General features: G+C 50.4%; 2 protein-coding genes across 8 annotated transcripts; one reads left to right on the plus strand and one right to left on the minus strand.

Moving 5' to 3' along the window:
- The first annotated feature begins 39 nt into the window (after positions 1 to 39).
- Positions 40 to 21350, plus strand: P2RX4 (purinergic receptor P2X 4). 6 transcript variants are annotated; one of them, XM_014875007.2, is made up of 12 exons: positions 40 to 240; positions 776 to 923; positions 2333 to 2404; positions 2499 to 2571; positions 3050 to 3146; positions 3305 to 3385; positions 3472 to 3613; positions 3928 to 4064; positions 5431 to 5524; positions 5609 to 5674; positions 5760 to 5855; positions 6547 to 7125. In XM_014875007.2, the coding sequence occupies exons 1-12, from the start codon at positions 110 to 112 to the stop codon at positions 6562 to 6564; spliced, it is 1155 nt and encodes a 384-aa protein (XP_014730493.1). In that variant the 5' UTR covers positions 40 to 109; the 3' UTR covers positions 6565 to 7125. The 6 variants fall into 6 exon arrangements, with proteins under 6 accessions (XP_014730493.1, XP_088032230.1, XP_088032229.1 ...); XM_088176104.1 differs by having other exon boundaries at positions 5802 to 5855; XM_088176103.1 differs by lacking the exon at positions 6547 to 7125 and having other exon boundaries at positions 5760 to 6539.
- CAMKK2 (calcium/calmodulin dependent protein kinase kinase 2) lies at positions 8067 to 25210 on the minus strand. Of its 2 annotated transcripts, XM_014875000.2 has the most exons (18): positions 24995 to 25210; positions 20722 to 20838; positions 19831 to 20299; positions 18925 to 18972; positions 18464 to 18517; positions 18271 to 18322; positions 18056 to 18189; positions 17419 to 17455; positions 16647 to 16668; positions 16260 to 16348; positions 15825 to 16024; positions 15681 to 15734; positions 15149 to 15222; positions 14703 to 14790; positions 14361 to 14456; positions 13679 to 13807; positions 11687 to 11787; positions 8067 to 11339 (listed from the first exon to the last, which is right to left on the minus strand). In XM_014875000.2, exons 3-18 carry the CDS (start codon positions 20125 to 20127, stop codon positions 11267 to 11269), a joined length of 1548 nt encoding a protein of 515 aa, XP_014730486.2. In that variant the 5' UTR covers positions 20128 to 20299; positions 20722 to 20838; positions 24995 to 25210; the 3' UTR covers positions 8067 to 11266. The 2 variants fall into 2 exon arrangements, with proteins under 2 accessions (XP_014730486.2, XP_014730487.2); XM_014875001.2 differs by lacking the exon at positions 14361 to 14456.
- Positions 25211 to 26070: the final 860 nt, after the last annotated feature.

Genomic DNA, 26070 nt, shown 5'->3' on the forward strand with positions numbered 1-26070 from the left:
TGCGGGAGCGCGCGGCGAGCGGCTCGGGGCGCTGTGGGGCTGCGGCAGCCGCGGCCCGGCCCGGGACGGCTCCGGCCCGGCCGCCCTCCCTCCCCTCCCGGCCGCCGCCATGGCGCTGTGCGGGGCTATCCACAGCTTCCTCTTCGAGTACGACACCCCGCGCATCGTGCTGATCCGGAGCCGCAAAGTGGGGCTCATCAACCGCGCGGTGCAGCTCGGCATCCTCGCCTATGTGATCGGGTGAGCGGGCGGCGGGGGCGCGGCGGTCCCTGAGGGGGAGCTGAGGAGGGCCGGAGCCCGCGGGGCTGAGGGCACGAGCTGCCCCTCCCTCAGGGGCCCTCGGGGGCCGCGGCACCGAATCCGTGAGGGGGCTGAGGGGAGCCCGGAGCTCCCCGAACGGCGACACGGACGTGGTGGCACTGCTTAACTGGTATTGTGGACGGAATCACCGAATATTCTGAGTCGGAAAGGATCCCGCAAGGATCAGGTCCAACTTTTAAGCGAATGGCCCCTCAGGAGTGCGACCGTGTCAGGAGGTGATTGGCGTTCCCCCAGCTGGGCATAAAAGCAAGTTAGACCCTGCAAACCAGTCTGAAAATAAAAAATATCACCCCAACAATCAGAGAGGAAATTGCCAATCTGGCGACCGTTTTGTAAGGAAACGCTGTGAAACTGACTGGAATGGCCCTTTCAAGTGACATGGAAAAAGGAGAAATTCCAGCCTGAACTTGTTTATGGTGTTTATCTATTGTTTCTTGCAATCCTTCTCTTTCAGGTGGGTTTTTCTGTGGGAAAAGGGCTACCAGGAAACAGACAGCGTGGTCAGTTCTGTAACCACGAAGGTGAAAGGAGTAGCACTGACAAACACATCCCTCCTTGGAGCCAGGATCTGGGATGTAGCTGACTATGTCATCCCTCCTCAGGTATCAGTCACTTTCACATGCAGAGTGAAGGTTTTCTAACAAACAGCTACTGCTTTGCTAAGGTCCACTGAGGGCTGGAGCAGCTTTGGCTCCAGCGTGGCAATGATATGAGAGAATAAAGCAGCTTTGCTTTGTTGCAGATCATGTTGAGCATCTGCCCTGAGGAAGCTTGTTCCAAGAAAAGCGTGTCTGTGTTTCTGTAGAATCGTAGAATGTTTTGTGTTTGGAAGCAACCAAAATAATTTTGTTCCACTCTTCTGCTGTGGGCAGGACCACTGTCCCAGGTTACTCCAAGCCCTGCCCAAGCTGGCCTTGAACACTTGCAGGGATGGGGCAGCCACAGCTTCTCTGGGCAGCCTGTGCCAGGGCCTCTCCACCCTCAGAGTGAAGAATTCCTAATATCTAATCTAAGTCTCTCATCTTTTAGTTTAAAACTGTTCCCCCTTACCCTATCGCTATCTGCCTGTGTAAAAAGTTCCTTTCCCTCCTTTTTATAAGCTCCCTTTGGGTACTCAAATGGGCTTTAAGTTCTCCTTGGAGCTTTTCCTTCTCTGGGGGTGCACTGATCCCACTGTCCATGGTGCCCACAAAGGCTTGCAACAGCACCTGTCCTGGCAGAGGAGGAAGAGTTTTGCAGGTGTCAGGAAGAAACTGCATCAATAACCACGTCATCTTTCTTACTGCTTTCTAAAGCAAACAACCCCAAGTTAAGTTGTTGGCAGAAGCAACAGGAACAGCCTGCAAGTCACCTGCTCCAGAATTGAACAGGAAGCATTGCTGTTGTTACTGATTGACTGTATCTGTGGGAGTCTGTGCTTTGTGGGCCATATGTGATGGCCTTCGGGCTGGGCAGGCACAGCCAAGCTGCTGGTCATAGGTCCCTCTGTCTGCGTGACATGTGGTGCAGAAAAAAAGCCAGATTAGGCAGATTTTGGCTGAGTGGTCATATTTGCGTATCAGTGGAGCGGAAGCAGATGACAGATCTGGAGTTGTACAGATCTGAAAGTAGTGAAAGTAAAGTAATGAAAATAGTGCTCCCTGAAGAAACAGGACCGGGCAAATTCCTAACTGATATGTTGCAAAAAGAAAGAGTGGGAGTTGTGCTCTGACTTGCAGCTGGAGCTCTATTTCTGTGCCTGCCTTACAACTCCCCTGAGGAGCTGTGTGAGCTCTGTTTTCATAATGAGAATGAGGAACTTTGGGCCGAGTGGGAGGACAGAAAGAGTTGTCAGGCCCACAGTCCTTCCTCTGGCTAAACACAACAATGCACTTAGGAATCTGCACCAGCAGTGTCCAGAGCACTCTGCTGGGCCACCTGGGCTCTGTCACACAAAGGTGTTTGGTGCAGTGCCTTGGATGCTCTTTGCACACTGTCACTCTTAAGTTTCCTGCTTGTTTTGCATGCTCAGGGTGAGAACACTGTGTTTGTCATGACCAATGCGATACTCACACTGAACCAGAGCCAAGGCCGCTGCCCAGAGGTAGGTGCAGCCTCTGCCTTAATCCTGCCTTGAGTGGGTGGGAGTGTGAGGGAGAGGGTGCTCAGAGTTTTATGTAACTATTGTTCCTCTCCAGCTCCCAGATGATCAAACAAAGTGTGAGGTGAATGACAACTGTGCTCCAGGATATGTCAGCACCCACAGCAGTGGTAAGAAACGTGCTGCAAAGGCTCCTTTCAGTCTGGGTTGTGGTGCCTCTGCGCTGTGCCTTCCCTGCTGTGAAGGAAGCAGCATTTCACTTCAGTCTTCTTGTTCTCTTTCTCTCACATGTAAGAGAACTGAAGGGGAAGCTCAGATTTTTCTTCTGGTGGACTTAAACCAGATGAACTTAGACTGTGTTGAGTGGATTATGGGTAGATGTGGACTTTGGTGAGTTAGCAAACAGTGTGAAGCTTTTTCATGGGCTTCAGTCCCTGAAGCAGTATTTCATATAGATGAGGGTTTGACTCAGGAAGAGCACCTGATGCTTCTTTCTCTGAAATTACACTTACAATGGAAGATAATGTGGGTTTTGGTAGTGGCACTTCACCTCTGGGAAAATTGCTTTCCTCATATGGAGTGAGGGGATGTCACAGGTCAAATACTGCCTGGTTTTGCTCAGTAGTACCTCCATGCACTTCTTTCCAGGCATCCAGACTGGGGAGTGTGTTAAATACAACAGCAGCATTAAGACCTGTGAAGTCTTTGCGTGGTGTCCCGTTGAGGATGACTACCACATACCCAAGTGAGTGCTCTGTGTTCCTACTCCACAGTGCCCCTCCTGAGAACAGGCTCATGGTACAGAGCTGGTGCTTCTCCCACTGAGATGCTGTTGGGAATAGCTGAAGAGATGAGTACCAAGGGCTCTGCAGAGGCTGTTTGTGTTTCCCTATTGTTTTGCAGGCCAGCATTCCTGCGAGAAGCTGAGAACTTCACCCTTCTGGTGAAGAACAACATTTGGTACCGCAAGTTCAACTTCAGCAAGTAAATAGTGAGAGGGTCATCACACTGTCTGGTCTCATGGGCAGTAAAAGGGATGCAACAACTCTCTTCTTTCTGTTCTCCTGTAGGCGAAACATCCTCCCCACTATCAACTCCACCTACCTTAAGAACTGCATCTACGATGCCCAGACAGATCCTTTCTGCCCTATCTTTCGTTTAGGGAAAATAGTTGAAGCTGCAGGGCAGGACTTCCAAGAAATGGCTGTGGAGGTATTTGGCAGACCCTTCTTTTGGGCTTCAGCTGTTTTTAGAAGAAGAGTGGTAGGGGGTTGTCCCCTCTGCCTCGTGGCATAAGCCACAGAACACAGATCAGCTGCAGGATGGCCAGAGGGACTGGAGAAAATTCTAGTTAACAAATAATTGGCCTTGCTCTATTTGGGTGGGATTATGTGAAAGATTCTGCAGCAGCAGAAAAGAGTATTGGACTGAGCCTGGGATTAGAGCCCGTAAATCAGGTAGAGAGCCTAGTCCTGGGCTGGCTGTGCACTTGGACTGCCCATCACCTTCTCTCCTCCGTTTGCCAGGGTGGAGTCATGGCACTGCAGATCAACTGGGACTGCAACCTGGACAGAGCAGCTTCCCACTGTGTGCCAAAATATTCCTTCCGGCGCCTCGACACCAAGGACTCTGCCCACACCGTCTCACCTGGCTACAACTTCAGGTAATGTGGCTGTGGAGGGCACCTGGTGTCCCTGCAGCTCCATCTGCTACTGGCAGTTGTGATAGTTTGGGGCTTTCAGTGGTGCTTGTAGAGCAACAGAAGAAAACATGGAGAGCTTTTTTGGTGCTGTAAGACAGAGTAGGTGGGATCCTCATTGTGTGCAAACCACAGCAGAGGGGGCAGGTCAGTGAAGCTCCACTGATTGTGTCAGTGCCTGAGTCATGTTTCCATCAGCTTTTTGGTGGCTGTTTGATCAATGGGGTGGCAATGGGACGGCAGTGGGACAACTGACTGTCTCAGGGTTTGCTGATAGGGCAGAATTTGAGGAGACTGAGGTGGGATTGGGAGACTGAAGCGTGTCCTTCACTCTGCTTGGAGGGAAAACTAACCTGTAAAAGTGGCTCTGTTAGTTGAAGATGGTATCTGCACCAGGAGTATCCTGGCATACACCACCACATAGACATACACATTCTGGCCAGTACAGCTAAATCCAGGACTTCCAGTAAAACACCTGCACAGAGCTGGCAGCTGATTGCATCCAGACTCAGACTGTAATAATATGGATTGGCCCCTTTGCCAAAGGTCCTTGCAGGACTCCTGCTTGTGAGGAGACATGGCTCAGGGCTATTATTTTTATAACCACAAAATCTCGCTTAGCACAGAGAATCTTTGGGTGGAACTTGGATGAATTTGCTGAGGAGCTGTGCAGAGCACAAATGTGTGTTTGGAAGGGGCCAGGCTGGCAGGTATCGGGGTGTCAGGGCTGCCTGGAGGATATCACAGCTGGACCTGAAATGCTCTTGCTAACTTCAGACTCTGGTACAGCCCCTTACCAATCCTTCCTCTTCTCTTCCATCTTCTTCGCTGCTTCCTCCTGGCTTAGTCAACCACGTGGCGGAGTAAGTCTGATCTCACTTATTTGTTCTCTTCCCATTTCCGTGTCGTTTGCCTGCTGTCACCCAGTGCGGGACGCGGAGCAACTTCTGTGTGCTGGGCCGAGCCTCGCGGGTGCTCCCAGCCCTGCCCTCTCGCGGCTGCCTGGTCCTCTGCAGCCGCCTGCCTGCCTCTCTCGTGTAGCCGAATTCCTTCCTGTTAGTCCTTCTGCTCCCCTGCTAAAGCTGCTTTCTCCCCTTCCTATGCCTTGCAAGTTTCCTCATTTTATGATGCTCACTGTTGTCTTGAATTCACCTGCTTTGGGCTTTTCTCTTACATGAGTTTGCCAGCATGAAATCTTTGTCACTTGGGGCTTGTGGCTGGAAGTACCAATGTTCAGCCCATCCACTTGGGATGGGGAACACACCTGAATATTACATGATAACATAAACCTCAAAATTTCCAGCTAAGTTCTGGCCTATCTTTTCTGCAGGTTTGCAAAATACTACAAGAATAGTGATGGCACTGATTCACGGACGCTTGTCAAAGCTTATGGCATCCGCTTTGATATCATAGTGTTTGGAAAGGTAGGGTGACAGTTCCCAGAGGTCTTGTAGCAAGGGCTTTCAGAGATGCTGAAATGCATGCTCAGGCTTGTGACTGTCTTCTAGGCAGGAAAATTTGATGTAATTCCTACCATGATTAACATCGGCTCTGGCTTAGCGTTGTTTGGTGTGGTAAGTGACACTGCACTTGGACTCGATTCTGGATTAGTGCCTCAGTTCTGAGATCACTGCCTTAAACTCTTTCAATCTCCACTAGGCAACAGTGCTGTGTGACATTTTTGTTCTGTATTGCATGAAGAAGAAATACTACTATCGTGAGAAGAAATACAAATATGTGGAGGATTATGAATTGGTAAGCATCAACAAAGGCAGGGTAAAGACAAACTTGCTTCCTCCTCTGACTCCACAGAGATTCTGAAACAGGATGTAGAAAGTCCACATCAAATGGGATTTTGAATCATAGTTCTAAGGAAACTTTGTCAGAGAAGCTAATTTTTACCTCAAAGCTGTTGCAGGGAAGAGCACTAGAAACAAATATTGTCATGTTTCCTGGGCAACCACTCTAGGAGGGGAAAATATATGTTCAAGAACTTGTCATGCTCCTACTGCACCTCCTTTTTGGGTTGCAGTCATTGGCATTTGCCTTCTAAGAGCTGAACAGCCCTGTTCCCATCAAATCCTTCCTTCTTGGCTTTTGGGGTTCCTGCAGCTGTGAAAAAACCCTTTCAATGGGTTGGTATTTTCTGAGACCAGTGTGCTGACAGCCAGTTACAGCTCCCCCCAAGGTCCAAATGATCTGTTTGGTCAGTAGGATTTAGTTGGTTGCTTGACTGGTGCTGAGGACAGAGCTCAGCCCTACAGCCCTGTGCTTGGTGCAAAGTGTGGCTGCAGGGGGCAGATTTCTCAATCAAAACACCTTGTACCACTGGAAAAGAAAAGTCTGAGCAACAGGAAGTAGCTTGCCTGTGCAAAGGATTTTATGTGATTGGAAGGGGGAGAAGGAAGAGTTTCTGGCAGAGAACTGTAATCTCTGATCCTTGCAGGAAGCTGGTGAGACATGAAACAAACTCCTGAGCTCCTGGTGCTGCAGGACCAACTGCTGCTCTGAACTGCTGCTGGAAACATTTCTTGACCGTGCCATGAGACCACCCCCTCTTTGCTGGAAGAAAATGGGAAACCAAACTGAGAAAGGGACCATCTTCACTACTCTTTAATACTTGGGAGCCAGTCCCAGGGAGAACTGGGCCTGCTCCTTGTCTGCTGTCTTTCCAGGTTATTTGCACTAAGCACAGAGGGAAAATTGTGCTTTATGTCAGACCTCTGCAGTGGCTGAGCCTGGGACAGGGGCAGCTCTGGCATCATCATTTTGCCAGTCCTTCTGTCCCTGAGCTCACTGATAGCAGAGGGCACAGACAATAGGCACAGATTCTTCCTTAGAGTGAACATGGCCACTGCCAGGAGGTCCCTAACCTTGGGACAGCAGCTCCTTGCTGTTGTCATTTTTCTTTCCCTGAAGGATTGTGAACATTAGCTGAGCCTGTACCTATTATTTAATTAGGTCTCCAAGCTCCAGGGACCAGAGACCAAAATAAAGCAGTCTTGCTCCATTGTTCTATGATAAATGGCTTACTGGTTACAGAATTTTTTTTCTGTTTTGTCTAATTTTTATGCTATTACTTTAAAATTTACTTTAATGCAACACCTTCCCTCAGCCCTCTTGAAGTTCTGCAAGCTGGGTTTTGATTGTTCATTTCTCCCCCCATACCAAGTGTTAGTGGAGGGCTATCAAAGCCAGGGCTCTGTGGCCTTTGCCTCTTGATTCTCTCAGCAGAAGCGCTGCTGCAACTACAGCTGCTCTGACTTGGTTCTCCTGACACCTTGTCCGTGTCTGTTGCCTTAAACCCTCTCCAAGGGAAAAGACTTGTAAGTCAGAGGCCAAGATCTTGGGGTCTTTTTCTGAGTGCTGGTACCAACTGCTTGGAAGAATAGACCTGTTATTCCCTAGCACATCCTCCATGCTCTTCACCCCCACACCAACCCTGTATCTGGGCTGCTGCATTTAATGAGTTTACACAATTTCATTGAAGTGGATTTATTGGCTTTTATATTCACATGGCCTTGAGCACTTCTAGTGATCACATTGACCCACAAAGTCCAGGTCTTCCCTTTCTCTGAACCTTTTCCAGTGTTCCAGAGCCCTGGGATCTATTCCATATCTCCAGCATCCTGGCTGCTGCTCCAGCAGCACAGTGGGTAAACCACAGCATTATCATTTTGTTTTATTCTTTATGTGCCTGCTGCTGTTGAGCACTAAGCTGTCCCAGCTCTAAGAGTGCCCTTCCAAGAGCCAGCACGCCAGTCTGTGCATGTGAACGCTCAGTTTGGATTATACAGTGGCTCGAGATGTCATGGTCTCACCCTAGCCCAAGACCCCCAGTAATGGTAGAGCCCCAGACTTCACTAACACAGGAGAATGCATTCATATTCCTCTTCCAACAACCAAACTCTCACAGCTTGATAAAGACCACTCAAACAGAATAATGGTTCCACTTGATCAACTAACTCTGGTTTGGTTGCATGTCATTTATTTCAACTTGTACAGTGAAGCTTGAACACCTGTGTGGAAAAACACTTAGTTGTTGGTTTATTCTTTCTTCTTAGGTAATATAATTTAAAAGTGGTAAATACACAGTATTTAAACTTGATACACCTGATAAAGTTAAATGCATAATAAAGGGGTAGGAGTGAAACACAAGCCTTGGTCATTAAACAAATAGTATAAAAATCAGGAATAGTTCAGGACATTAGAAAAGAAACAGATCAATTGCCTGATAGGTAAGAGGGGACCACCATGGAAAACTACTCAGATAAGAGGCCTGGTTTCCCCTTAGCACTTTCCTGTGTGCTTTCAGAGCCAAAAAGGCTTAGTACCCAGCAATAAGCCCACAGCCAGCACCGGGCTTGCTTGGAAGGAAGGGAGTTGGGGAAATCAAGCTATCGCCCAGTTCCAAGGCACAAGCAAAATGTTCACTTCACTATAAGGAGAAAGCCAGCATCACTACTAAGGAACAGCAGCTGGGGAACTGAGCAGGTTTATATACACAGCACAGCTTCTCTAACAGGTCATGCAATTAGAGAGATCTCCCTCACATGGCCACGCTTTATGCTTTCAACAGTTGACCAACCAGAAAAATCCACATTGCATTTCTTTCCAAAATGTGCATTTGGCTGCAGCCCCACCAGAGCCTGCACCGAGGGACACTCGGTTTGGAGAGCACCTTGGGGAAGTGCTGAGTTTAGCATCCTTTAGAACCAAGCCCATGCAGGCAGTCAGACACTGATCAGTGGGAGTATCTGAGGCCCAGACACTGGCTGGGCATTAGGGAGATGGTGCAGCTGTTGAGAAGCTGCATTACACCTGGCAGACCTGTTTGGTCAATGTAAACTGTCTCACCTGACAAATCACAACCAGGGATGGGCAGCACAGAGATCTCTACAACACACCTCTAGCAAACACACCACACACATTACTATGCACTACCTACAAAGAATCAGATCCCCTAGCTTTTTACTTTTTTTTTTTTTTGGCAGTTCAAGTCCATTTGCAGGGTTAGAGAACCAGGCTGCCCACTCACACACATTTCTACAATGAAAAGTCCTGTGTAGCAAAGGGGGAGCAGGCAGCTGTAGTAGTGCTGGCCCCCAAGTTACCTGTTTGGTTTTCCCATAGCTGAAGCTGCAGGGCTTTGGCATAGCCTCGGACTAAAATGGGAGGAAAAACAGTGCATGTCTTATGGCTCCAAACTCCATAGTATTGCTCCTAAACCACCAATTGTCCTCACTGGCTTTGGAGAGAGGCCAGCAGCACAATGCTTCCATAATAAATTTAGGGGGAACATCGCTTCAAGTGATCAAAAGGTGTAAGGGACAGTTTGGGTAGGCATCTGCACCCTTGCTAATGCTGTCCTGGCTTTAACAAAAATCAGTCTTAACCAGGAATTACCAGGCCAGGTCTGACTGCAGCAGGGCCAAGGACATTGGCACACTGCTGCTTGTGCTGTCCAGGATAAAATACAGGAAGACAAGGGAATGGTCACTTTCTAAAGGCAGGGCATCCATGGCCAGGGTTAACAGGCAGAGATCTTGCCATTAATCAAGAAAGACACTTGGCAGTCTCCTAGTGCCTTCTTCCCGAGGCCAAAGAATTAGACCTTATCAGTCCCTCACAAGCTTGGGAGACTCAAATCTGTCTTCTCTGTCAGGTACATCAAATGCCTTGTTCAAGGTCACACAACCATATCAGACTGAGAAAGGAAAAAAATCAGACCTTTTCCCCGTAGTCCCACACTCCACAGAACAGCTGTACTTACCGTGACCCCTTTCCTCAGGCAAACCCTGGCTCCTCATTCTCCAGCTTTGTCCGAGCCCAGAGAACTTGGGAAAGTGAGTCTGGACACCAGAGTCTCTCCCACCACATGACAGATTGTTATTTTTTACAAGCACCACAAATAATCAGAGTAATCTGACTGAAGGTGAAAGAGCTCTTGGTAAGAAACAATCCATGAACTAGATATACACTTAGTTTACTAACAAGCCTCTGATCCACAGGCATTCACGAATTACTGGTAACAAACTTGCAAAAAATACATAGCATTGGCCCCAGAATCCAGATTAAGAGTTTGGAAAACAAACGTTTCTTTGAAAATTACTAGCTAATCATTAAGATCTTAAATTCTAAGCAAGCCCTAAGTCTATACTTTAAAAACAGCATAAGTTGTATTATTTTTAATTGTAGTAAACCATGTAATGTACATGGAAGTGAAGGATTTTACCCTGAATTTTATATTTTATAGTATATCTACCTAGATCAAGTAAAAGATTTAGAAATAAACTGTTAGTGCTTCTTTTGTAGTTTAAAACATTCTAAACACCACCTTTCACTCATATGTCTGCAGCAAAAATAGTTCAAACTGAACTTAAGCCCTTAAATACCTTTTCCTTTCATACACTGAATACCTAACTTACCAAGTCCCGGTCACACCAAGGCCACTGGAAAGGTGTTAATTACCCGAGGAGGTAATTAACCTCACTTTCTGAACTTCCTGAAGATGCTGTTTCATACAACTTGGCTCACAAAGGTAGGCATTCTTTAAAAAGCTGAAAAGGTGGGTTTTTGCTTTGTTCCCATGCAGTTAAAAAGGTGTCAATTAAAAACAAACCAGAACGACAAGAAATAGATGCAACAACATTCCTGGTAGGTCGTGAACTCTCAAAGTGCACGCGTGTGGTTGGTTTTACTGCTGTGTATCCCACTTGGCAAAAGCTTCACCCTTCTGCACGTGCCCACAGCCACACGATGGGCATCGTGCCCCTGGGACGCTGGCGTCAGTCCCTGCAAATTATTTGGCATTAAAACCAGCTAAAAGCAGTTCCAAACACATTTTCCTTTGGCTGCTGTGGGTTCTGTTTTGCAAAGCCCTGTTGCTGCTCACCACCACCGCTCACCTCTCCACTGCCCGCCAGCGCCTCTCCCACCAGAAGTCAGCAGTCCAAGGGGTCGGAGATGTTCCGTGTTTATGGCAAATAATCAGATGTCTGATAACGTGTGAGAACATGCTGCTATGTGAGCTCTACATCCAGCATTGTACTGAGATAGCGCCATGTCATGCTGTGTTTGCTCTGGGCTCTGGTCACCTCGTCCCCAGCGCACGCTTGGTCACGTGCCCTGGGTTGAGCTGCTCAACAGAACCGTAAAGTCCACGTTCAAGAAAGAAGTTCCTCTTCTCCCACGTTGGGCAAGTCGTTGCATTTCAGGTTATCTTCACTGCCTTGTTTCCTGTTTTCAAAGGAAATAAAACAGCTGCTGAGTGACTCAAAAAGGCAAAACAGGCCATGAGACACCAGTTTCTGACCCTTCCCTGCCTTGGGATCTTTGGGATGCTGAGCGTGTGTCATCTGTCCCCAGGTAACAGGCTGGAAGTGCCATAAAAAGATGTTTTTCATCCCATCAGAACAGTAGGATATTCCATGTCACAAAAATCCCATAAAGCAGTTACAGATCAGGCAGATGGGGTGTGAATGTCAGTCATGGCCCCCATGAAAGTTTCAAAGCCCAACTATTTAATTTCTCCTCCAGAGCATGAGAAAAAGCTGCAAATGTCTCTTGGGGCCAAGGACACTTACGGCAGCAGGTTCCCAGATGAAGACAATGAGCGCTCCTCCCTCTTGCTCCCCTCAAATGGATTCCCAAAGGATCGCTTCCGGATCATTGTTTTAACCAAGATCTGCAAAACCAGAATGCAGTTCATTCATTCAGGGGTGCTTTTCCTTCATTCAAGAGCAAGAGGAACATTCAACTTGCATGCCCAAGTAATTAAAAGAACTAGTGAAAACAAGTCAAAGTTCTCTATTAATAAAAATCAGAAGGAAGCATCTTTGCAAGTCTCCAGCTGCTTAATACAGGGGCTGTATCCTCATCTGAAACCCTAGCAGGTGAGAACCACTAGGTATAAGAGGCTGGAAAGGAGAGCAAAGCCAAATCCGGGAGGTTTCTTTCCTCCCCAGAAGCACATTTTACTGATTACTGCATGCAGTACCTGCAAATTCCCAGTCCTCCATGATTACCTGGCAAAATAATTCACTGGAAAGGGAGAAGGGAAGGAACTGGCACAATTTTACCTGAATGTTCATCTGAAACCAAACTGAAAAGTTGGCCATTTGTCCAGTTTTGGCTGCAAAATACAAAGTTACCAATCAGAGACTGGTGGAAACAGAGAAGTGTCAGGCTTCTTCCCTGGTATACCCCAGCTTGCTTTGCTGGTGGGAGCAGTCAACAAGGTGAGCAGCACTGGACCCTGCCTCAGTAGGGGCATTGCTGAGAGCCCCTGCCTTCATTTGATGTTGCTTCTCATCCCTCTGTGCTTCATTTATCTGCTCAGCAGGGCGCAGAGAGCCCTTCTGTGTCTGAAGGCGAGGGTGTTTTAAGAGTCAAAGCCACGTGAGTGAATCTCATACTGGAGTGTCAACGCCTGCACTTGGCTGCACAAAGATCAGGCACCAGAGGGTGATTTTGAAGATCAGATGCAAATGTGAAAATACCACATCTGCCTGGAGGCAGTGTGTTATTTAAGAGTCAAAGAGGTGCAATAAAATCTGATTTGCCTTGAGCTGTGCTGAACACACCTGGCTGGATTTCAACAGGGCTGGGAGGACTGAGCCTACTGATCAAGTCCCTTCTGAACAGGAGGAAGGGGGTAAACCCCTCATCAATGGTGATTTCTTTAGAGCAACGTCTGCTTTTTCAGCCTGGGCAGCACAAGGCATATTTGAATATTCACATATCTGCAGTCAGTGAGATTTCTGCAGGGTACCCAAAAGGGAGAAAGCTCTAGAAATGAGGCTGGATGTGGGCACTGCTATGAGATGGGAAAGGGGCTTCAAAGGGAAACCCTTTTTTCAAAAAAATCACAGTCTGGGTGCTTACAGGCAGATAACACCATGCCAGGGAACTGTGAATGGTCACTCGCCGTTTCTCCTAACACAAGGGCTGGTGGCACCCAAAGAAATCATTAGATTCGAAACCTAAAAAAGATTTCACTTTCCACACAGGACAGGGTTACAATGTGGTTCTCACAAGCACAGTGGGTTGCAGAGAATAAAAATTGAGCTTGAAAAGAGATGAGATGAAGTCACCAAGAATAGCTCCAGGCGGAGGCTGATGCATGTCGTGGCCCAGATAAAATCTCCATCCTGGGAAGCTCCCACAGCCCCTACAGCTGGACAGGCAGAACAGGGCAGGAGCTCCTTGTGCCTGGCCGAAACACCTGCTCCTGGCCACAGGCAGGTTCTGGACCAGATGCTCTTTTGCCCTGAGCAAATACAGTGATATTTAGGCAGCCAGCTCAAGTGTGAAGACCAGCAATTCAGTGACAGTTACCTTTGGAACAGCTCTAAAATATTCCTCTGCACTGTTGGGGTATGGCCATGTCCAGAGAGCTGCTGAGACCCTGAGACACCCCAGTGTCTTGCAGCACTTGTTTCCAGGAGAGAGGTCTTTGCTCTAATCCCGCCCAATGCTTTGCCCTTCAGCAGCGAACTCCAGCTGCTCAGGGCCACCCCAGAAGGCAGCATGGACCCTGCTGTACATCCATAGACCATCAACTCCTTTGTACTCACCACGGTGGCCAGGCTGGGAATGTGCTTGACTGAATTCTCCACTTCCTCCTCTGTCACTTCGACGAGGGTGCAGTTCTCATCCTCCGTGGGCAGCAGCTCTGCTCCGTTCTTGGTGACCCAAGGGTGCAACTTCAATTAATAACACAGCCTGTCAGGAACGATTTCCTCTTTTTCATAACTCAAACAACACAAGCCTGGCAAACGCATCTCCTTGTCCAAGCTATGGCCCCTAAGTGCTCCTGAAACGCCAGGGAGCAGGGCAGGGGTGTGCCATGTCACTGGTGAGCCAGCTCACCCCAGCACTGCCAGGAACTGCACAGCCTGGAGCAGAAAAATGCTGTGGTGTGGCTCGTCCAGAGCCAGAGCTGGCCCCAGCTACACAACCAAGCCATAAACTTGGTGACCTACAGCACTGAGCATCTCTGGGCTTTAGGGAAGGAGACCTATCTTCACTCTCATCTTATGGATGAGACAGCACCGGGAGGCAGGAGAGATTTATTCCAGTCCACACATACGAGCAGCAGTGATGGGAAGACCCACCGAGCCCTCATCCTGGACCTGCTTTAATCCACAGCTGAAGGCAGAACCCCTGTTTCTCCTTGCCCACACTCCTGGTGACTTGGTCGGCTGCAGGGGGAGCACAAAACGGTTCCGCAATTCCCCCGCAATCCTTTCCCCCTACCTTGGTCTCCATTCTCTCAGCTTCTCGCCCCTTCCAGGCTCCCGCAGGGGCGAAGGACCAGAAATCTCCTGCGAAAGGCTGTTGCACAGTACTTTCCTGGTAGCAGAGGAAATACTGTACTCAGGGGATTTCCTTTTGCCTGCGACTTCTATAGGCACCAAAGGTCCCAAAGCTGAGCAGGTCCCAGAGCAGGGGAAGGAGCTGGGACTTACCTGCCCAGGGGCCCTGGGCACAAGGGGAGGACCTAGCCTGGCACGATCAAACTGACTCCCAAAAAAAGCCGAGCAAGGAGAACCCAACAGAAGTGAAGCCACAGCCAGCACCAGGAAGCTGGGTCAGTACCTTGATTTCTGGGACCGAAATCCGAGATTCAGGATTTTTATCCAGCATTCGTGTAATCAAATCCTTCAAGAAGTCTGTAACTTCTGGCCTGTGGAAGGAAGAAGGGAGAGATGAGATGGGGAAAGGGATGGATATTCTGTTCTTCACCTCAGTGCTAGGTACTATGGGCCTTCTGGGCAGAGGGGCTGGACTCAAGCCCCAACAAGGAGACAGCTCTGGGTTCTTGTACACCCCCTCCTCTCCAAACCCCCAGAAAAAGCAAAATATTCCCTTTTGAGGCAATGTGAAGTGTGATTCCACATGTACAGGGCAGGGAGAGGCCAACTCAAAGCCTGAGTTCTGCAAAACCACGGCAGAGCCGAGCCAGACCTACCCAGGGAGTGCTTGAGAAACAAATGAGCTGTAAAATAAGGATTGATGGGTTGTTTTTGTTTTTGAGTACTTACTGGTCTGGGAACTCCAACGTTTGGGTCTTGATTTTATTGTGTAAACTCAAGATCCTTTCATCCATAAAAGGGCACTACCATGAAGAAAAAGAGCAATGAGGAAAGCAACAACCTCTGTTAAGGGGCAGCAGTGGGGCAGCCAGAGGAGCATCAGGATCTCACAGTGTTTTAAGGAGAGCAAAGATCCAATTACAGGGAAATTCCAGAAGATTTCCAATTATATCAGTGTCTACTTTTAAACACAATGAAAAAAAACATTTAACCAAAAATTACCAATTACTATAAGAGCTACTTTCCTAAAAAATCTGCCCAGGCACAAGTTTTTTTCCACTGGGAAAGAAAAGAAACGCAACCCTTTTGGCTCCACCCATCCTAGGAACAGGCAAAGGTTTCCCATTTCCATCCATACATCCTCATCTCCACTCAGCTTGAACAGGGACACAAGGTGCCAGTCCCACTGATTATCTGGAACATGGGAGGCATAAAACAGCCCCCCAAAACAGCAACAGCACTGAAAAATCCATCTCATTACCTGCCCAAACACGAAGCAGTACAGTGTGATCCCCATGGCCCAGACATCCAAAGCCTGCAGAGTGAAGAAAGCATAGTTAAATTTACAACAAGATTTCTGTATGTGCAAGGTTAGTCCAAGACCCTTCAAGTTGCTATTAAATACCTTTCCAGAGAAGATTTTCCTGGTTTCTGAGAGGGTCTCTGGGGCCATGAAGGCAGGAGTGCCCACTGTGTTGGTTAACAGGGCATCAGCTCCCTTGAACTCGTTGCTCACTCCAAAGTCGGCGATCTTGACGTGCCCATCTTCCCCCACGAGGAGGTTGGAAGGTTTAATATCCCGATGGATTATCTTCTGGTAGTGCACTGCAGCCAGAGGGACAATGAGTGGTGCAGCAGCAGCAGCAGCACTGGTTTGCAGCAAAGGAGCCATGAGGGCTCCGTGTGGCTCTTTCTGCTAAGACCACAACCCAGCTTTAAAAGCCCCTGTACAGCATGAGCCACCAGAGACAGCACTGCACACCAGCAGAAAGGCCAGCTCCAGGTGTTCAGAAAAAAAAACCCAAAATAAGAAATCCCACCTCTTTGCAGAGACACTTACAGTATTCAATGCCCTTGATCAGATCCTGGAAGTAGAACCGAGCCTGGTCCTCACTGAGAGGTTTCAAGGTTGGGATTTCCATCACAGGGCTGCAAAGGCAACAGAGAATGGAGTTCATTTCCCACATGGATGTGCTGAAACAGGGCCCAAACGCTTTGTCACTGGCTGGTGACAGCACAAATCCCAAACACAGGCACACAGTACACAGGGTATACTCGGCTGTAACCAGGCCAGGGAAATGCTACTCAAACCTCAAGCCCCAAACATGAAACCTCAACCCTCCAATCTCTGCACCCCACTTCCATCTTGGGTGGCCAAGCTCTGCCACCCACAAACCCATCTCATGTTCAAGTGTTAGTAAGATTATATCTGGAATTTAGTACTCACCCCTGCTTCACCAGTTCAAACACTGCAACACAAAAGAGAAGGTGATTAGAGATCGCTTTCAGGGTATGGCTCCTGCGAGCACAGCCTCAGCACAAAAGCAATTATTTTAATGACAAAAATTCTAAAAATAATATGTTATTTTTGAAAAGGAGATGCTGTCTTATGCAAGGCACGTGGCATTTGGGTTGCTCCCATTTTCAGTTAAGGGGATGCTGCCAACTATCTTCTCAGTGCTGCAGCTTCAGCATCGTGAAGTGCCCTCCATGGCACACAAAAATTCTCAGTTTGCTACCAAAAAGGCTGAGCCCACACCCTGGGCAAACCTCAGCGCTTGGTCATGAAGGCATCACATACTCCTCCACTAGTACATAACTGATGGAAAAAAATATGTTTTCTTCAAAAGTTGTATATTACTTGAAGCAACAACTGCAGCCTGCCAGGCAGGTTGGGATGTGGCTCATTTGTACCTTGCCTTTTTCCCAAAGCCAGAGAAATAAAAGTGCTTTCTATCATTCCAGCTTCAAAGCGGAGAGCATCAGCATTGGTGCCTCTCATGGCAAAGTATGCCCTGCTGTCGAATTAACGCCAATAAAGTGCTGTAAAGCACTCTTGTCTCTGTTCATAACCCAGACTGCATCTCATTTGCTCCTCTGGCACATCCAGGCTATACCCACATTGAAGGAGAGACCCAGCCCTGCATACAGAGCTGCTACAAAACACAGCAGGAACCTTTTCCCCATCCCTCTGACACCCCGGGGCAGTGCGCAGTTACCCATGTACAGGTGATCCTCACTGGGGTCATCCAGGACCTGCCAAAAGAAGCAAAAAGGCAATTAAACAGTGCCAAGAAAACTTTGCAAATTAGGCATTTTGATATTTTATTTAGCAGCCATCGCAGTTCTGCACCATCTGCACCATCAGCACGGTCTGCTCATCTCATTCCCCACAAGAGTAGGGAAAAAAAGAGGACAGAGATGTAGCTGTACTTCAAGGAAGCAAATATTTAAAACACACAGGAAGCATCATCTGACTCATGAGCCAAATAAACTCCAGCCTGCACATCCTTAATTCTTGATTTTTGGACTGTTCCATACAGGCAGTGGGTGGAGGGCAAGGCAGCTGCACTGTTGAACTCACAGAAACACCAGTTCTTCCCCAAAACCTGTCTCAGCACTTGTTTCCTCCCCAGAACAAACATTTTTCTGCATTTCCTTTTCTGAGCAGGGAAGAAAAGATCTTTTGGGAGGTGAGAATAAAAAACCCTCTAAACCAAGGAAAACACAATTCTCCCAAAGGCAGGACCTGCCCTTGCCCCTTCCTGGCGTCACTCCCCTTCACCCAGCCCATCCCTGCAGTATTCAGGCTCCATCACACTCAAGGATGAGTTTTGGAAAGAGGCCAGCGCTTACCTCCACCAGCTTCACCACGTTGGGATGGTCCAGCTTCTTCAGGATGGCAATCTCCTGGTAGACCTGTTCGATGGGCCCTCTGGGCTGCAGGCAGCCCTCGGAAGCAGCTTTGGCCCCGCGGGGCGGCGGGCGGCCTGTAAAGATGTGTCCAGTTGGGAACAATCCCCCAGGATCCCCAACATATCCCCCACCCCAAAAAGCTTTCTGCCACTTACGTGGGAAGCCCGCCTGTCTCATCAGCTTCTTTTTTGAGAGAACTTTCATTGCCTGCAAGAAGAGAACAAATGTGGAATTTGGGGCAAGTCAGTTATAAAATGTGGCTGGTGGGATGGGGCAGGAAGTCAGCAGAGGGGATCCATCCCCCTCCCACCTGCCCTGCTGCAGACTCTGGGGCCATGTGTTACTCACATAGTAGGTGTTATCATCTTCATTGTAGGCCAGCTTCACCACCCCATAGGAGCCCTGGAGAGGGGCAGAGCCATGAGGCACAAGTTAGGGACAATCCAGAAAACCCGCATCACCAAACCATGCTCTGGGCTCCTCCACAAACCCATCCCACAGGGATCACAGAGCTGGTGGGCGATGCTGGGACGAGCAGGGGGGTGTACAGTCTGACATCACACTGACAGCAAAGAAAAGCTTCAAATGCCCCATTGTGTGGGTGGGAGGGGGAAGGGGGAAAATTAGTAATAATTTTAAAAATATACAATTCAATTGGCACCACTCAGAACAGAACAGGGAGCAACAAAGAGCTGCCGTGGTGAGTGGCTGGACTTGCTCCCATTCTGGAGCATTCCCATAGAAGTGAAAGCAAGCCCGGCATCCTCCCAACCCAAAATCCCTCATCCCACCCCAAACCAAATATTCACCTTCCCAATCTCATCCTTCAGTTTGTACTGGTTGAGCTGCACACAGTCCTGCAGGGAAAGAGCAGGGAAGTTTGGCATGAGCCACAAAACTGCTCACATTTGCTCTTTTCCTTTTAAATCTCCAGCAAAACTTTCTCTGCAAACTCACACCCCATCCTGCCCTGCCCAAGCACCCGCGTGGGGCTGGGTAGCTTTGATTCATGAGCCACAAAAGCCACCCACCAAGGCACACGTTGGTGTGTTTATAGATGGCTAATTGCAAATGTTAACTGGGCAGGCAATCCTGTCCTGTCCACTCATGTGAAACGAGAGCGATGGACAGCAAGAGCCTTGAGGGGTTTAATGCTGGCAACCTGGCGCCGAGTAATTTTATTTATTTTGGGCAAAGCAGCCACTTGCTGCCTGTTTTCTCTCAGGCTGGGGGCAAGCAGGCCTGTTTTCTCTTTAGATCTTAGTGAACTTCTCTGTTTTTTATTTTAGAGGGGTGAAGAAAGAAAGTTGCGCTGCACTCCTGGCTTCCATCAAACACAGCCGTGAGAAGGGGTGGCATCAGCAAAAGGCAAGAAAACCGGTGAGTTGGGGTCTCACCTCCCTGTTCCTGTGGCCCAGGATGTCCCACTACCCCCCACCACACACCTGCAGACAAGCCATGGGGGTTTATCCCCAAAAAAAAGCGAGAAGAAATGCCAAGGTGGGAAAATCCAGGCAGACGGGGGCAGGAGAACCACAGGAGCAGCGTTCATCCCCCTCACCTGTAACGTTCATCCCTTTCACCTGTAACGTTCATTCCCCTCACCTGTAACGTTCATCCCTCTCACCTGTAACGTTCATCCCCCTCACCTGTAACGTTCATCACCCTCATCTGTAACACTTAAGCCTCTCACCTGCAATGTTCATCCCACTCACCTGCAATCCTGTGATGGACACTCGGTTGGACTCCACTGTCGGGCGCCGTGGCAGCCGTGGGGAGGAGTGCGGGGACGTCACTGGGGAGTACGGGAGGGAGGGGTAGATGAAGCGTTGGTTGGTGTCCCCGTGCCCGGGCGAGCGGGCAGGCTGTGGCCGCTCCTGCAGGGACAGCTTGCGGCCGGAGAGGTGCAGCTTGCGGCCATCCCCAAAGCTCTCAGTGCCGGGCACGTCCATCTCCTCCTCGCTCGTGCTCCCCGTGCCGTCGTGCTCGGTCACCACGATGAGCGAGGCCATGCTGCTGTGGCCGGGGCTCAGCGCCGGGGGGTCCCGCAGCACCGCGGGGGCTCGGCGGCCGCGGCCTCCGGCGCAGCAGAGGGGCTGTGGGGCGGGCGAGCTGCTGGGGACACGTGGTGGTGTGGAGGGACCGATGGCCTCATCCTGGCCATGCTGTGGCGGGGAGATGTGCCTGCAAGCACAGGGTGGGTCAGCCAGGCTCTATGGAAAGCGGGATTTCCTGCTGGTCATTGTGCTACAGATTGATTTATTCATTCCATAGGGAATGGTGAAGCCAAGGGCAGCAGTGCAGGATGGCACCAGGATGCACAATCACCCTGCCATGGGACAGACCCCAGGCCAGAGCCAGTCTCACTCCCAGGGGTGCCACCACTGTTCCTTCCACCCTTTTTATTTAAACACCTCCAAGGAGTAACAACTCCATCATCTCCACTATGGAAATACTCCAAAGGGGTTGTTTTAAAGGGGCAGGATAAAGAATTGCACTATACCAGCATACATACTACTGAGTTCCCTACTTTACTGCTCCAAGTGGGCACATCTCTGCCCAGCCTCCCCAAACAAGGCAGTTCAAGGGCACAGGGACCCACTTACCAAGTGCAGGGTGCAGGACCAGCCCCCTGGCTCACTGCTTCCTCCCACAGCCCATCATTGCCAGTGATTCCTGTTCTTCGCCTTGTGGCCTTCTGTGCAAAACTCAGGTCCCCAAACCTTGAGATAAATGAGAAAACTGTTAGCAACTAAACTTTTTTTTTAATAATCAAATAATTAAGTGATAATTTAAAAAGAGGAGAAAATTATGTTAATTCACACATCCCAGGCACCCCACAACACCTGGAGCTGTTCCACGGTTGATTGGCTGTAAACCATGGCTCTTTCCTGCCCAACACTGGTGCTGTTTTTAATTTCTAGGTTAACAAGTTGCCACAGAAGGAAGCGAAAAAAATATCCTGAAACAACCAGCCCAGAAGCAGGAACAGAGTTTGAGGCGTTTTTCTGCCTGGTTCCCACACCTCGACGAGGCGGCCAGTTAAAATTAGCTCCACTCATCTCCATTGAAGTTTCCGTGCTGCACCCGCAGTACAACCACTCTGAATCAGCCCAGCAGAGATTATGGGTCAAGTACAGAAATCAAATCGTCTCCCCCGTCCTCGAGGCTTCACAATGCCCTAATTGCTGTTTTCAACACTGATCTATAAACCAGAGCTTTTGTGCCCAAGTGGGATCGGCCTGGAGCTGAAGCCAACGCGGCACCGCTCACTGCTCCGAGGCACGGAGGAGCACAGGGATGGGGAGGCTATAAATAAGCCAACGACCAGCAACAAGGACAAACTATTCCAGAAACGCTGAGTTTCGTGGGGCTGAATCCGCTCCTGGATGGGGCTTTGCTAGATGATAGAGCCAGGAGCCACCAGCCAAGTCAAATTCCCTGTGCAGTGCTGCTGGCAGCCCACGGCAGCGTGTTTTAATGCAGTCCCAAATGGATTAAAACAAACAGGCAGGGCCCCCCCCCATTCATCTTGAATTCACAGGGATGTATCTCGAGGCCATTTGCCTGGCCTGCTTTGGGCACCCCTCCAGTGGGCACATATAAATAGCTGCCCTGAAGCCGGAGCTGATCCGGAATGCTGTGCCCTCTACCCTCACCGTGCTCTGCGGCCACACCAAAAAAGGCAGCTCATCGGGGCAGCCTTGGGATGAAACCACCCCAGGAACATTGCTGGTAGCAACACCCATCCCCAGCAGTGCCACAGCATGGCTGGGCATCCCATGCTGCCCCCACAGCATCGTCTGCATCCCGATTTCCAAGGATTCCCGATAAACTTTGCCAGGCTTGAGCAAAAATGAGTTATGAAGTCTCAGTCACACTTGAGAGCTGAGTGTGTCCTGGCCGGCGGGAGTTAATTGGCTTGACCAGGATAAACATATCAAGTCTGATTAATTCAAGCAGGCTTCCCCAGGCTCTGTAAACTAAAAGTCATCCAAGCCCCATCGTAACATTGGCTGCAGTGGGAAATCAGAGGGGTTTTCCCTCCGCATGTGTGCAAAGGGTCAGAGGATAGGGGTTTTAAGAAACTGCCCTCTGAGATGATACTTCCCAGGAGAGAAACCCAAAAGCGGGATCACACTGTTGAACACAACCCTGTTATCCTTAATAAGCATATGAGGAGGAGGAGAAGAACTGCTGAATTCCCAGCCAGAGAAAAGAGTAAAGTAGCTGGGGCAGTAATCCCAAAGAGAGAAAATACAGCCTGGGGGCTTTGGCTTCACAAACCCATCCAGGCCCTTGCCTGGGGAAAAGCAGCACATTCTGGTATGAACTCCAGCAGATCCTTATGTAAAAGGGAGCAGCACATGCCCACAAAATCCTCAGGAAATATAACAGCCTGGTGTATAGGAATGATTTATCGGCACAGCTTTTGGCTGCAATCCATATATAACCCATAGCGGCTGCAGCAGGATTATCGAAGCAATCAGTCTCGCATCTAATTCAGCAAGGAGAGGGATATTAAAATGAAAAGAGGTCTGTGAAACCCTGGCAGCAGCTCTCCCTCTCGCTCAGCATCCACGTGGCTTGAGCGGAAGCGAATGGGAGTGAAATCAGCCCCCGCGAGGGTGAGGGATTTTCACAGCCCCCCTTGGGCCACCCCAGCTCTGCTGAGAGTGCGTGGGCCCTGCCTGGGCCCTGCTGGATGTGCTGGGAGGGGAACATGCTGACCAATTCTGGTGAGTGCAGAGGGTGACACCTTGCAGCCAGCACTGGCTGCAGGGATTTAAATCAGAGCATATGGATGCATCTGCCTGCCCTTCCCTCCCCGGAGCTGTTTCTCTACCCAGATGCAGGGGCCGCACCCTCGCCTTTCCCACACCTGTATCTCCGTAGCAAAGCCAGGCACAGTGTCAGGATCAGACTCTCCCAAGGGAGCAAGACTTGGTGACAGCTCGGCGGTGATCCCTCCATCCATGCTTCCATGGGGGTCAGCTCACAAAGCACAACTTCAGCTTTTTATAACAAAACTGAACTCAAAACATCAAAACCAGGACTGATTTTACTTGCAGAGATTCTCCCTTGCTACTGCCGAAAGTTGGTTAAAAGCCAAGCACAGCTAGCCTGGGGCAGTTATTGGTCTCCCTGGGCAGAGTTCAGTGGCTATTTTGCTTTCCCCGGTCATGGTCAGCGGTGGAAGTGCCCGTGCCAAGAGTGGTGTCATCTGCAGCAACAGGGGCATCAATCACAGTTTCCCTTCCTACGGGTGAGCACAGACCTTGCCAGAAATATATTAGTCACTGTAGTATACAAAGACCATATGCATCTTGCACCTGACTTTTAATGGGGAAAAAAGTCTCTCAGCACCTTCTCTAGAAGTCAGAGGACACCCAATTGTATGAGATACTGGAAACAGGTGCCTGTGCCCATCTTGGGTCCCTGTGCCCAAGCAGCAAAGCTTTTCATCATCCTCAGGGTGAATGGAAGAACCTTCTGCACTGCCTGGCCCAGCCAACACAGGGTGGAAAGAATTGGAGAAAAAAACCACAAATTCAGGCTGGTAGCATTGTAGTGTCACAACATCCAGGAGCAGGAGTAGGAGTCACAAAAACATCTTTATCGAAGTTTTTTTTATAATTTTGAGGATACTGCCTAACACTGCTGAAGCAATATATAATGAGCATCCCAAAAGAACGTAAGCCCCAGAGATGGTGTTGAGCATGGGCCAGGATATGCTCAGGGCACCTCCATCACCTTGTCCAGAATTGCCAAGCAACTCCCAGCTTTTCTGGAAACATCAGCTACAGCCCATGATGCCCACAAGAGAGGAAACAAGAGCAGTTCTCCACCTTGTGAACACCACTTAAAAGACATTAGGGCAGAGTTGAAAGCAAAGGCTCCTCCAAATTACCTCCCTGGAACAGCACAGGTCCATCAGACACCCCTCACAGCACTCAGGTAAGGGCTTTTGGGGTTTGTTGGCTGCTTTTCCCAAGAGAAAGTGCTCATGGAGAGCTAGAAGGACGGGGCTCCTTCTCCCACGGGACAGGCTGTTTCTGTGGGTATGGGCCAGGAAGGCAGCTCTGGTGCCCACAGCCAGCACACATCCTCTCCCCAGCGTGGTCCCACTGGCCCTGAGGACAACCTGGTCCTGTCCCCAGGGGTGGTTTCTGCCTCTGCAGCATTGCAGTCAGCCCACAGCTCCATCACACCAGCTTCCCGTGGTCATCTCACTTCGGCTCTTGGTCTTGATTGTTACCATCATGCTCCTGATGCTCTGTGCCGTGCACGTGGCTGCAGGGCTGCATCCCACCTCTTAACCACACTGTCACTCGCAGCAGCCCAACCTGTGGCTTCTAATGAGACCCGTCCTCTGTACACAGTCTCTCCACCAGCTCCATTCCCCGTCCCGCTTGCCCCTTGACCTTAAATCCCCCCCGCTTTCCCCAACCCCATGGCCTATCTTTCCCCGGCACCCCGATCCCGGCCCTCAACCCCCGGACAGGAGCTCCGTGGGGTCTATGGGACACGCGCTGTGGCCACCCGGTCCCATCGCCGCCGGTCCCGGGGTGCCGGTACCGCAGCACGTGTCGGGGCCGGCGGCAGCGGGATGTCCGCGGGGCCCGGGCGGGATGGGGAAATGACAGCAGCGAGCCCGCACCGCGGGGGTGTCCGCACAGGCCGCCCGCGACAGAGCCCCGTCCGGAGGCGATGCCGTTCGCCAGCCCCAGCCCCAGCCCCGGCTCCATCCCCGCTCCATCCCCGGCTCGGCCGCCTCCGCCCGCCCGGTCCCTCCGGGCGCGGCTTTGTCTCCGCCACCGCGGGCGCATCCCCCGCCCGGGCCCGCCCGGCCTCCCCGCCCGCTCCCGCAGCACCGACCTGGCTGGGAACGACCCCGGGACCCCGCAGCCCGGACAGCCCCCGCCGCGCTGGGCCGGAGCGCGGCTGCCCGGCGCCGCCTTCGCTTTCGGTTCCTCTCCGGCCGCGGCACCGAGGGAAGGAGGGAGGGAAGGAGGGAGGGAGCGATGGAAGGAGGGAGGGAGGAAGGGAGAGAGAGAGGGAGGCCCCGCTCCGCCCCGGGGAAGGGCAGGTTTCCCCCCCGGGCAGCCGCATCCTGCCCGCCCGCCCCCTGTAAGCCGCTCTTGGGGTGTGCTTTGTTCTTTTGTTTATTTAGATTTTTTTCCCCCAGTGTTTAATTCCCCCCAACCCCTGGCCGCGCGGCCCCGCGTCACCTCCCCGCGGGATGCAGCGCGGAGCCCCGGCCGGTCCCGCTGCCGCCGACCCCGCTGCGGGCTCCCCGCGTCCGCCTCGGAGGGACACGAACCCCAGCGTCCCCCGCCGCCGCTTCCTGCCCCTGGCCCCCTGCAAACACCGGGATTCCAGCGTCAGGTCGGCTGGGGGCAAACCGGGTTACCTGCGCCAGTTCCCCCGCACTGAGCGATTGCCCAAATCATCACCTAAAGGGGCGGTTTGGAAAAGAGTTGTTTGGAAATGTCACAGAGGCCACCACCAAAGAGTTCCCACAGAAGCTGCAGCTCTGTAGGGCTGAAACAGAGCTCATGGACACGGCCTTTAACCCCTGGTAAACATACCCCTTGCTTTGTCCATTATTTGGGGTTTGTTTTTATTGCAATCCAGCACCATTTCTGCACCAATCTCACACCCGGTTTTCTTTTCATGAGGCAACAGCTTCAGCCTTGAGCAGATGCAAATGCCACAGCTGGCCAAGCTCTCTTCCTCATTTTGCTCCAAGGCTCGTTTGTGGGCACCACTTTGACAGTCTAGAGCTCCCCAGAGCAGAGCCAGGCCTCCATGCCAGCTTTGTTAATAAACACTGTATTTCTGACCAGAATCTTGAAAACCACTCTAAAAGTCAGGTTTATACACTCACCGTGATGCTGTAGGTGCTCCAAACATTTTAAGGATTAAACTCCTCGATGTTGGTTAAAACACAG

Source organism: Sturnus vulgaris, chromosome 19 (genome assembly GCF_052056855.1).
Source record: "Sturnus vulgaris isolate bStuVul1 chromosome 19, bStuVul1.hap1, whole genome shotgun sequence".
Lineage (NCBI taxonomy): Eukaryota > Metazoa > Chordata > Aves > Passeriformes > Sturnidae > Sturnus > Sturnus vulgaris.